Source organism: Cryphonectria parasitica, assembly GCF_011745365.1.
Source record: "Cryphonectria parasitica EP155 unplaced genomic scaffold M406scaffold_8, whole genome shotgun sequence".
Classification (NCBI taxonomy): domain Eukaryota; kingdom Fungi; phylum Ascomycota; class Sordariomycetes; order Diaporthales; family Cryphonectriaceae; genus Cryphonectria; species Cryphonectria parasitica.
The window spans coordinates 93,859-106,538 of NW_024468916.1; the positions used below are offsets into that span (position 1 = coordinate 93,859).

General features: G+C 48.7%; 3 protein-coding genes across 3 annotated transcripts; 1 reads left to right on the top strand and 2 right to left on the bottom strand.

Moving 5' to 3' along the window:
* Positions 1 to 176: 176 nt before the first annotated feature.
* Positions 177 to 1,842, bottom strand: M406DRAFT_13931 (uncharacterized protein; the record flags this gene model as incomplete). Its single annotated transcript, XM_040915385.1, has 3 exons — positions 177 to 928; positions 1,010 to 1,579; positions 1,659 to 1,842. Coding segments are annotated over 3 exons (1,506 nt in total), but the record flags the coding sequence as incomplete, so codon positions are not given.
* A 1,869-nt stretch (positions 1,843 to 3,711) lies between these two features.
* M406DRAFT_265800 (Clavaminate synthase-like protein) lies at positions 3,712 to 5,730 on the top strand (the record flags this gene model as incomplete). Its single annotated transcript, XM_040917763.1, has 3 exons — positions 3,712 to 3,837; positions 3,938 to 4,136; positions 4,199 to 5,730. The coding sequence occupies 3 exons, from the start codon at positions 3,712 to 3,714 to the stop codon at positions 5,728 to 5,730; spliced, it is 1,857 nt and encodes a 618-aa protein (XP_040772210.1).
* Positions 5,731 to 9,112: 3,382 nt separating this feature from the next.
* On the bottom strand, positions 9,113 to 11,130 carry M406DRAFT_266499 (alcohol oxidase; the record flags this gene model as incomplete). Its single annotated transcript, XM_040917809.1, has 3 exons — positions 9,113 to 10,670; positions 10,732 to 10,793; positions 10,879 to 11,130. 3 exons carry the CDS (start codon positions 11,128 to 11,130, stop codon positions 9,113 to 9,115), a joined length of 1,872 nt encoding a protein of 623 aa, XP_040772211.1.
* Positions 11,131 to 12,680: the final 1,550 nt, after the last annotated feature.

Consider the following 12,680-nt stretch of genomic DNA (forward strand, 5'->3'; position numbering starts at 1 on the left):
TGAGATCAAATGGCTATGCCAAGAACCACGATCCGTAACGGAATGGTTTCTTGCTCAATCAATTGTTGCGCTCCCACATATATATTATGTAGAGGGATTTATACACTGCTGTACTAGTTAAAGGAACTCTACAAAAAAAACTCTCCGCCCTTTAGTAAACTTCAGGCTAATACCCCAGCCAAGTACGATAGCCAACTGTTCCCCTCCCCCACAAAACCAATGTACATATCAGGTCTTACAACAACAATGAAACTGTCCAAGGCACCAACTACAGGCTCAGCCACGCTCCAGACCACGTCCTTAATCTCGGCGACCGCAGGAGTGTCAGCTGGCAGCACCTTGTAAAATAAAGCACGCGAGGGTGGAGGCCAAGTGGTATCCATATCTAAGTTCCCTTTGCCGAACAAAAGAATGCAGAACTTGCCATATTGGGCAAGGGAGTAGACGCGACTCGTCTTCCCATCCTTGTCCACCAGTCGCAAGTCAGGGCATCGCTGGCCACAGGTCCAGCAAGCGAGATTTTTGCGACCGCCCGTCTGAACCAACTCGGATCCTACCGAGTCGTATGCGACGCCCATACCTGTAATATAACCTGCATTTGTTTCAATCGTTTGTACGTATTCTTTAGCCGTGCGCAGAGTGTCCCTAACCAGTCGAGACGCAACGTCGATGACACCCTGTGCTACAGCGCGGCGTTCCGTATCATAGCTGCGCAAAAGCCGAGTTTCGGCACCAGGGGCGAGTTTTAGCTGACCATGGACTGCGGCTGCGATATACGCCAGCCGCCAAGCCAATGCAAATGCGTCGGCTATACCCGTATTGAGTCCCTGGCCGCCATTGACGGAATGAACATGGGCAGCGTCGCCAGCCAAACAAACGCGACCTTGTCCTGATTTTGTTACGAAGGTGCCGGCGATGCGTTCCTTGACTGTCGTCATGTTAGTCTCAGAGCCTTGGGCTCCATCTCATAAACAGCAAGAGATCCATGAGACGAGCAGTTGACACTCACTTTCGAAAATGCTGAACCACTCCGTCTTGACAAACTTAATCTGATGAGGGTGCATATGCTCTCGAATGGACGTTTCTGAGTTCATCTGAGTCTTCTCTTGATCCTCGTCCAGCAGTGTGTAGAACCTTGCCATGCCCCTTTCTCTGGGAATCCAGCTCACGCGACTTTTTCCTTGGCGCTGGAAAGTGATAATTTCGTCGGCGCGGGGGAAATCCGTGTCGATGAAAGTGTCCAACACAGTCCACACCATCTCTGGCTTGGTGCCTTTGAAGCTGATACCCATGAGATGTCGCACCGTCGAGCGAGCCCCATCAGCCCCAACAACGTACTTGCTGTGGATGACCGGGTGGTCTTCATTGTCTGTCGTCGTCTTGACCGACGAGTCCGACTCTTCCATTGCGACACAGCGCGTATCAAAAAGTAATTGAGTGGTCTGTAGGCGAGAGGCAAAAATGCGCTCCACAACCGGTTGTCCGATCATAAGAAAATTCTTATGCAGCGTATGTTCGAGACCAGTCCACCAGTGGCTCTGGCGCGAGGTCCAGGCACCGTTTTCGTATGTTGAGCTTGCTAGGTCATTACACTGTCAACAACGAAACAGGCTGCCCTTCGACCTTAACAATTGCACTGGTGCTAGTGCAAAACTTACTGTTACATTTGAGACCCTGTGGAAGCAGTTCGTCGAGCACACCAACTATCTCGAGATACTGTTGTGTCCGAGCATTAAGAGCATCCGCCCGGCCCAGGTCCAGTGTCGAAGGCTTGCTGTCGATGATGCAGACTGAAGCCCCTAGTCTTTCACACAGCAGGCCAGTGAGCAGACCTGTTGGGCCACCTGAGTGACAAAGTGTGAGCATTCAGCGCGTGGATTCCAATACATGTCACGTTTTAACACAGCTATGGAAGTTCTGACTTACCTCCAACGATGGCTACGTCGACAAAGATCTCCAATGGATCGAGAGATGGCATTGTATTGATTTCTTTTTTTAAAAAAGAAAATCAACAGCGTGTTTACTTGAGCAAAGAGCAGAAAGCTATAGTCCCCATTCACGACCTGTCCTAGACTTATAGCAGATAAATATGCTGAGTAATGGGCTTCGCGCGTGCTGTTATCTTTGTGATCGTGATACTGCAAGTAAAGGTACTACCGGATGACGTGAAACCGTCGTGGCGTTTAGTTTAGGCTCGGGGAGTAAAATAGAGTTCTCGGATAATCCTAGGCGCTTCAAGTATAAAAGGTGGCAACAGGCCAATTAGAGTATGTGGGTTCCGATGCAGTTACATTGGAAGGGGGTTCCTCGGGATGTGGGATGCAAGTAGCACTATGCATTGTTTGATACTCGTATAGAGGCAAACTCCCCGTTCCAAGATCTTTCCACAGTGCTTCTGATGATGCTGGAATAAACCGAGTTCAGACTGTAGCTAATAGTAGTAATAGTTGCTCCCTGTCCTTAGGTGAATACTTAAGTACTTACTTGCCTTCTTTCAGCAATGACGTGTCCAGTCTATATTAGCACTGCCGCCGAATTTTCTTCTACAATGATAAGTTCCGCTAGTCAGGGACCTGTAGTCAATAATTTAGAATCAAGAGCAGAAGTGTTAAAGGCGGGAAGCTTGCTACCTAGTTCCTTGTTCGAAGCTTCTTCGTAACTTGCATAGTAAACTGTTTATAGTACTTCAGAACAATTCAGAAACCCATGATGTGCGCTTGAAGATATAATGTCAAAATACGATTGAGTATTTGCCTTATGCAATATCATGTATCTTTTGGGCCAGTTGACCTGTGGCCATCAGCACCCCTGCTTCGACATCAGGACTTGATCCGCAAAGATCTCGTGATGTTCACGGATTCCCCCTGTATATCGCAAGCGCGCGGGCTTGGCTTCACTTCGGACTCGGCTTAATGCATCCTACCTGAATACAACCCTTTTCGTCTATTGGGGCCGGACCATTCCAGGTTCGACAATTATAGCCCGTAAAAAATGCTAACACATAGCTCTGTGGTTGCAGATTTACCTATCTTTCCGTTAGGTCACTGTGAGCCCTTACTGTTCGGTGTTGGCGATCTTGCCACTCCCTGCTCGGTTAATCTGGCCCCATCCACACTGGTCCCCCACGCGATAAAGGCAGTCAGGGGCTTAATAAAGAAAAAAAACACTCAAATGCTAAACAAGTTGTGTAGTAGTACCACCTAACATTGTCACAGCCTTACCTGGGTGAGGTGGACAAGAAAGCGGGTTTTTCTTCGCTTCCACCTGAAGACACCGAGACAATGTCCGATCCAAGGGGTTTCTTGCAGCATCGATAGTATGAAGTAACCTGACGAGACGTCATCCATTGGTAAGCATGAGCTAGGTTGACTGAACAGGGTTTTACAAGTTGGGCCTGTTATCGAGGTATTTATGGATGTCACTCCTCATAGGAGTGGGATATCATTCATGACCTGACAAAGAGCAGTTCCTCCCAATCAGTCAGCTTCAGCCACTTTTCCCTCTGCTTTTTTCGCTCTATTTCGTACAATCCTTCCCTAATATCCTCCTTATTTTCAATAACACAGGTCTGTCATCACACATTCCATAGGTGCAAAGAAGATGATCGCAGCCGATACTGTAACTATTCAGAGTGAGCTGGTGCAGTCGTTCATCCACCTGCAGGCTCCCAAATCACCGCTTGGCCGTGAGAAATCCAAGCTTAGTCAGTTAATGACTACGTCTTACAAGATTCTAGATGTCTTGTGCAGCTACCGCATGGGTCTAGGGGGACAATGTGGCACGCGAGCAGACGAAGGGTATCTCAGATTTCTGGCCCTTGTCTATGGCCATGTAAAGGTTCGTTGGTTGATCTCTTTACGCTTTCCCTTGCGGTAATAGATACAGTCACACTAATTACCGGTCTGTTTCTCATGACTAACACTCATAAAATGTACAGGCTAACAGGCCTGTGCCTCTTTGTCTCCCGGCCTTTCCCTTCAAGTCGCCTAACACACAGTCAAAGGTCCTCGGCCGACTGCCAGATAAAGGGGAAGAATATGCATTGGCTCATTTGAACGGACTTTGCCTGGCTGTCAAGGACGTATATGAGCCAGGCGCTAAGTTGGTTATCATCTCAGACGGATTGGTATATAACGGTGAGTTCATCTTTGCCGAAACAGAGCCAAGGTTTTCCAAATGTAATTCCACTCATTGACAGCACCAGATCTTCTTGGCGTTCCGGACAGGGATGTATGGGCATACGGCGAGTCGCTGAGAGACATGTGTCTGGAGAACGGGTTCGATCAGATCAGCTTTGCTCGTCTGAACCAACTCATCCATATCGGACACGATATCAAACTCAGTGAGATTACATATGTGGCAAATGCTACACGGTTTCGATCAGCGCTCGTCAACACATATTCCAAGGATGATTGGGATCCAAGCAAGGAGATCTCTCAAAGCGAAGACACCTGTCTAACGTACCGTGGCTACATCAAATTCCTTCAAACTGACTTGCAACACGTCTATCCAGTGGGGGAGACGAGAAGCAACAAAAGCTTCAAGACTTCCATTGAATACATTGCCAAGCAGATGTTAAAGCGTGGGCAGGCTTTTGCTCACGCTGTTCGCGAAAACTTTCCCGACCATATACGTCTGTCGATTCATCCATCGACGGGAGAGAACAAAATATCCATCAGCACACTCCCAACGACATCGTCCACTTTCACCACTCCTTGGCATTGTGCCGTGGCATTCGACATCGATGGTACCCTTCGCTCGGGCCACCGTGCACATTTCGACGCCAGTGAAGAGTACGATCTGATTTACGAGAACGGCAGACCAAGCTATTACCGCCACAAGTCACTTAGCGACTTGGTCACTTGGGAGAAAGCCTCTGTCACTGCGTCTCCTATATATCCCTGCGGAATGATGCTGATACCTGATGGCACCCGCAAATTGTACATCGAGGATATCGACGCATCCAAGGTCAGGGCTCTTGCTGAGCATAACTCACCGGTCGTCCTCCGCGGCTTCAAGAAGACCACAGACCGCATAAGATATGAGGCGAAGGCCCACGAGCTCGGCACTCCAACTCCTTGGCTCTTTGGTCTTGTTTTAGAGGTTAAGGATGGGGGTGCAGACACAAGGGGCCTGAACAATGTGCTTAGTGCAGAATGGATGCCTTTCCACTTCGATGGCATGTTCAAGACCGCTCCTACGGGCCGTCTGCTTGAGGATGGCAGCGAGGAAGTCAGGCCTAATCCGCCGCGATTCCAGATGTTCACAAGTGTCACACCAAGTCCTAAGGACACCGGATTCACCCTCTTCTCGGCGAGCGCCCGACTGTTCAGATATCTGCCCGAGGAATTGCCGCTCGACTATCTGAGGAAGCTGTCATGGAGCGTAACGACGACCAGTTTCGGTGCGCCAAAACTGCAGAATCTGCCTCTAATCCTCGATCATCCTACTACCGGAAAGCCTATATTGTCTTACCATGAACCTTGGCCGCAAAATAAGACCAAGTTCCAGGCCACATTGGTGGACATACAAGGCGATGGCGTGGATGCGGAAAAGAGCGCTGTCATCTGTGCTGCAATTGATTCTTTACTACATGATCGGCGAGTAGTCTATTGGCACTCATGGGAGAAGGGCGACTTTTTGGTCAGTGACAACCTGGCGATGTTACATACTAGGAGCGATTTCACCGCCGGATGCGATCGCGAGCTGTGGCGAATCCACTTTGACTAAATTCGCAGCAAGTCTCTTTTTAACATAAGCATCTACTTGTTATATAATAATGTACTTGATATCACTATAAAACGATAGCTGTACAGTTTTAGTCGCTACTAACTGACCTATAGCAAGAATATTGTTCCCTCCCACATGTATGATTTCAAACGCAGGGACGGTAACATCAAACCGGCAAGCATGGGGCGAGTGAAGGTACGCGTCGACTTTGGCTTTTCTCCATTGGCACAATTGCACTGGTGTAGTTCCCCCGACAAGAACTTGAGTATGCTTGATCTTGAGAGGACGAAGACACGGATCGCAGTAGTGATCAAGAAGGGCAAATAGGTCAGCGTCCTTGGCTGGATTCAATATACCAGCGTTCTCCTGATTGAGATGGTATCATTCGCTCTCTGCTATGATGTCAATGGTTCTTGTCCAGCCGAGATCAAGATACAAAAAGCCTCGGTAGCCTTTTGCGGTGCGCCACTTAGCTAACGTGTCCTGAAACGTACAATGGGCGGCATAATTGGCTTAGCGGGGAGCTCCTTATATCCTGGAAAGAGACGCTAGCAGAATAAAAAGTCCATATCTGAAGGTAGAAGCAAGTAAATTCCATCTATAATCACCTTGGAACAGATTGTTGTCGATCATTGCGCGAAGGTCATGTTCTCAAACGTGGAGTCCTGTGTCTGGATTAGGTCCCGGTTCTCAAGAGTGTGCCTGAGAACGCCTATTTGCAACGCCACAGAACAATTGATGTACCCTCAAATCGGGGGTATGCTGGCTATCATGACCTGCAAGACTGCAGAGAGGGTAGTGGCAGAGGCAATATCGCAGCGAGGGGTTGCAACACGCACTCCTGCTTTTATTAGCTCCTGCATTACTTGGGAGCCTGCTTACCGAGAGGTAGTGCCGGAGCGAAATAGAATGATAATGCTCTTTGCTTTTCTGGTGAGCATCCACTGGAGAATGCCACCACCGAGACCTCCAACAACGACATATGATGATTCTGGGTCGAACTTCCAGAGCGGCTGGTGTTTCTGAGACAACGTCAGCATATCAATTACTTCGATACTTTCAAGGGCCGGCATTACTTACCAGCAAAGTCTCCTCGCCATTCCAGTCCACGACAACACATCCCGATTGGATCCGCTTTGAATGAAGCGGAAGGCTCTTTCAATATCCGAGACAGGATAGAAATACAAGGGCTTTGGTTCATCAATTTTGCCCTGTGACACCAGCTGCATGATCTTTCGAGGTAGACCACGTATTAACTTGTAGTTGACCTCGCAGATATGATGAAGGTCCACTGCGGCAATTGTGATATTTATCTCACGCTGGCCGTTGGCAATCACGAGTTCGCTTGAACGTCTGCTTGGCCGCTCTCAATAAAGCGTCCATATGGTGCAATACATTCCCAGCTCGCGCGTAGACCATCGCCTGACAGCGAATTCAGTACCACATCGACTCCACGACCAGCTTGTCATACGCATGACCCCTTTCTCAAACAATGAATCACGAGTATAAAAGATGTGGTCTTCAGGTATGTCAAAACTCTCAAAAAGAAAATTGTTCTTCTCGTCAAAGCCTGTCGTAGGATAGACCTCGACAACTATCATATGAGCAATAGCGATCGCCATCTGACCAGTGTTGCCAGCACCAGAAGAATGAATGAGTACTTTTTCACCGTGTTGTAACTGCGCAACATTGATGAGGGAGTAATATGCTGTTATTCCCAGGCTTATGATCCCACTAGCCTCGTGGAAGAGACACCATTTGGAATGTTGATCACAAATTCAGCAGGTGCTCTGAGGCAACCTTCAATGTTTCCAACAGCCGATGTTAATCGTTATGAGTCGGTCACCAGTGTGAATCTCGTCTGAGATGGCTGCCTCTATGTGTGAGACAATGTCTGCACATTCGAATCCTGGTGTTGGAAGTATGGTTCAAACAAATCAAACGAGGAATAGGATGTGCGTTCCTTTACCGTGCAACGCGGCTACTGAGTTAAATACAAGCCAATTTGCTGCTGGCCTGGCTACTGGACCTGTTGACCACACGCACACGCACTAGGATTAGCGGAATTGTGGAAGAATGTAAATAATTGGGAAACGCACCGTACACAAGGCGGTCGCGAAATGTCGCGAGATGAAATCTTTTTTGGAAAGCATGATATCCGGCATAGCCATAAGAGAGCTTGGCGATCCACGGTCCGGGAGATTTACTCAAAGATTAGAGTAAAAGCCGATAGCATAGTAAGAAAAAGGTCTGATATGTTGCAGAGCATGCGATAACATTATCGTATCGTCGATTACGATGCTCGAGGAGCGAGTCTCTGAAGTTCTTACATAGTTCGCTGCTCTGCTAACGGGAGACCAGAATATCATAATGAAGCTTTCCATCATTATTTTAAGTGCCACATGATGAAGGTCAATAGTAAATAGCTAGTTGGATGAGGGTGTGTTGAAGAATTTTGGGTACATTGAAGAGAGAATGGGGCATTCGTTCTTGTATATGTCATGGGATCGAAACAACCATCTGGTAAGTTTTTTTGAAAATGGAATATGAGTACTAGGCAATATTATAAGAGGAAGGTGTTGGAATCGGACTAGAGGCTAACTAATTAGCGAAGTGGAGGGAGAAATCTCAGCCAACAGCTGAAATCTGCGATGAGGAGTAATTTACTTCGAACTATATGCACATTCTACTGTTTATACTGACAACGGCACGGCTAGTTCACAATTACATTGTTTGTTCCCGTTCTCCAGTTAGTCTCTACTTCTCATCTCACCTGGGTAACAGCTAAGTCCGCCATGATTATGATTTAGTTGTTATTGAGTTAACACTTAAGAATGGCAGCCTTCTTAATTCTAACCTGATCGCTATGTAAGCATATCTAAGCTTTTCAGAGATAAGCTCGTCATATTGCATATTGGAATCGCAGCTACCCAATCTGCGCCATCTATAATATTTGTGTGAGGGCAAAAAGATTGCATTGCTGTGCGCTGAAGAAGAAAGAGAAAGGAAGAGAAACGCCACGAGGCCAGCTATCTGAGGCTATCAACAGGTCTGGCTGTTGGCTAGCTGGGGCCGTGCACGGCCCTGGGCCAGTGAGTCACTGGCCCTCGCACAATATTTATATTGTTGGTTTAATACCAATTATTGATTCTGTTGCAGTTGATTTTTAAGACAGCGGTTTGGGAACAGATTAGAGTCCTCACCTCTTTCGTATCCTCTTCGCGTTCACAGTAAATTGGCATGCTCATGACTGTTCTAGGGTAATTCTATTTTGATACAAATTTATGCCTGTTAGGTGATGTTTCTTCTTTCCTTTTTATTTCCACTCTTCCGTCGCTCTAAGCAGTCTTCGTACCGTGACTCAATGCTTCCATCACTGTGTCTAGCTTTCCAGCCAGCTCTCTCCTATAAGCTTGGCAGCCTTCTCAGCCACTGCATACACATCCGTCTGAATGTTGCCTCTAGGAATCAGCGGGAAAACACTAGCATCGACGATCCGTAACCCATTGACTCCATACACCCTTAACTTCGAGTCAACAACTCCTCCAGCCTCCCTCGGCATCATCGCGGCCGTGCCACACACATGATAGTGCGGCGTATACCCATTCTTCACAGCCTCCTTGGCCTCCTCCAGAGTCTCCACCCTCTTGCCTCCATTGTGAAGACGCCGTCCACCCTCCTTGAACAACTCCCTTAGTGGGCTGGTGTCTCTCAGTTTCTCGAGGAGCAGAGTGTGGCGAGCATGGAGTTCTAGATCCAGCGGGTGTGACATGGTGCGCGGGTCGAGAACAGGCGCCTGCTCCGGATCCCCAGAGCGAATGTGTACTATTCCCCTGCTGAATGGATGACTCAGCACTGCGACCATGGAAGCATAGAAGCCGTCTTCCTTCATTGCGAACGTGACCTGCGGCGACGGATCCGTCATGCTCGGTGTGATCTGGAAAGGAGCCAGTGTGTATTGCGCGGAGCAGTCGTCCGGCGCAATGATTTGCTCGCGGAGGATCTCAAATTGTTGCTTCAGGGCCGGAGGAATGGGTTTCTGATCAAAATGCTCGGGCAACAGGTCTTTGACAGCCGCCGAGCTGAAGTCCTCATTCTGCAAGGGCAGAAAGGCAGACGCAAGTGAGTGTGTGCTAAGCGGGCCTGCCTTGGCCGTCGTGAAAGCTTCCAGTGCCATCTTGGCCACAGCTGGATCGCGCATTGCATCCGCGGACGTAGCTGGGTCGGCAACTTCCCAGCTGAAGGGGACAAAACCGTGGTCCTGAAGGTTCTCGCCAACGTTGGGGTTGTCTACGAGACAATCAATGCCGTGCTTTGCAAGGATGTCTTTGTTTCCGATGCCAGAAAGCTCGAGGAGTTGAGGAGTCTTAATAGCACCAGCTGCCAGGATGACTTCGTGCGTAGCAAGAACACGGCACAGTTGTCCGTTCTTAGCTTTGAACTCGACACCTGTTGCTTTCACAGCACCGCTTGCGTCTGTTCCGAAGAGAACCTTCGTGGCAAGAGCTTCTGTGATGACACGCAGGTTGGCTCGATTGGCGACCTCTTCAGACAGGTAGGCGTTACCAGCATGGCTTCTCTCCTTAGTGACAGGACTCATTGTGGCTGGGTTGTTGAAGGATCCCACCGCGACGCCAGAGATGGGGTCACCAATCAGCTTGCGGTTCAGGTTCGACCAAGCCCGTGGCCAAGCAGTGCTGAAGGGTGGAAAGCCCGCTCCGCTTCCGTACGAGACCTGAATCGGGCCACTAGAACCCTGAGCTTCCTTGACCTGGTAATCGAGCATCAGTTGTTCTTTGACGCCTGCTTCGGGCTCCGTGTAGGTATGGAATTTCCGAAGGTATGGGGCCATACCATCCCATCCCCAACCTGGGTTCCCGAGCTTCTCCCAAGAGTCGAACCCAGATTTGGAGGGATAAATGACCATACCGAGGTTGATACTACAGCATGTCAGTAACAGCATCTTCCCCTGAAAGAAGGGATATTGTGTTGCCAACTTACGCAGATGAGCCTCCCAGAGTCTTTCCGTACGGCTGACCCAGCGGCCTATTGTTTAACCCAGCCTATGTCGAGACGAGTCATCAGCTTGATCCTCAGTCATCAAGGTCATTGCACACTGAGAGGAGGGACGCGAGATTGTTTGCTCACCTGAGGCTCAGTGACCATACACCAGTCAAAATCGGGATTGAAGTACGTGGCGAGGGCGAGGCCTTGGCAGGAGATTCTTGGATCATCGCGACGATCTGCTCCTGCCTCCAGGACTAGGACTCGAATCTTCTCATTCTCTGTGAGGCGAGAAGCGACCACGAGGCCCGATAGCCCGCCGCCAACAATGACGAAGTCGAATTGTTCGCCGTCTAAGCCGACGGCAGTAGACGCATCAACAATATTGGAAGGCATGGTCACAGTAGGCAACTTCGAACTGTTCTGCCTGGTATCTGTGGTACGTGGTATTGTCGCTCTTGGGAAGTCCTATATAATATGCCAGGGAGCAGGAGACAGACCGGGATGATGAGATCAGCTGCTCGCGGCGAAAAAGGTGCACGGCTTGGGGGCATGGCCTTCTTTCTGATGAGCCAGTGAGGTTTCCAATGCGTGCGGCAAAATCACAGTGGCGTCCACCCTCAGGGTGACTGCGTCCTTTTCCGGACGTCCGTGGTTGCATCCGCGTAAGGATCTAATTTCCTTTACCACAATATTTGGATCGTTGCGGACTCCCTAGGATCTACAATCACCAAATTCGTAATCGGATTGGCTCCTATCGTCAGTATGTACTTAATACGGTTTGTACTATACTACATATGGTCCCGGATTTTTTTCGGTCCCCCAAACGAGTATGCGTTGTGGGTCATATGGAGCATTGAACCCACTGATCTGTAATATCTTACAGCCAAAAAGCTATACTGCTCGCAGAGCAGAGGCCAGCAAATTGTACCTGACAAGGGTTGCGATAATCCGACCTGCAGCTCTAGTGTATCTAATAGGGGAAGTCAGAGACGACGAAACGTTCTGGTACTGATCGGTGTTTCCGGCCTCAATTGAAAAACCCTTGCCCAAACCTAAGGTTGGCTCCGTAGACGATGATGGTTCAATTTGAAGAATACATATCAGAATGTATTGAAATTTTGACACGGTTGGCTTGCGCGCTTGAATCATCGTGAACGACTTGCGGGCCGGACCAAGCGAAACTGAAAATTGTATCGAGCAAAGATGCAGCTCGAATATGACAGATCAACCCTCGAATCGACGCTGTATCACGTCACCCCTGTGTACCCCATAGCACCAAGAAAATAGAAAAATCAGCCCACGAACGAAGCATTCCGCTATATCGTTCCAAGCTAATCCCCTCATCACCCCAGTCTTGGATTCCTGCCCCTTTTCCGTGGGGGTCAAAGAGGTGATCAGACTATCATGAGTAGCCGTAAGATGTTATTTGGAAGCTTCGGGAAGGGATCTTCGTGCTGATAAAACTACCTAGGTTGAAGTGTTACCAATGCCGCCTGAATTCAAAGTCGACAAATCTATGATGTCTTCTCAGGCGGACTTACTCGAATTGTAAGTACGTACATTCACATAATCTATACTGCTGTAAAGTCGAAGTTAGTTTCACAATGGGTTTAACAACCGCTAGTTGGAAAGCGACAAAGTTCTTCTCCCTCATACATGGGATGCCTCATAAGAAGGATTTTAATGAATCATGCAAAGTCGCAGAGCAGAGTTACAGCGTCGCAGAAAAAGAGGGGCTCTGCAGGTTCTCGGGGCTGCGGAGTAAGGCGTGGAGGGCCAGGCATCCACTCGCAGACCATACGCGTGTCCAGGGTAGCAATCAAATACATACCGAAGCTTTCTGTGGGGACTGCTGATCGTATGAACCAGAGTACGAACTGCCAAGCACATAGTAAGATAGAGAACAGCTCTACTATGGTACAGTCCGACTTCCTAAGCCTGGG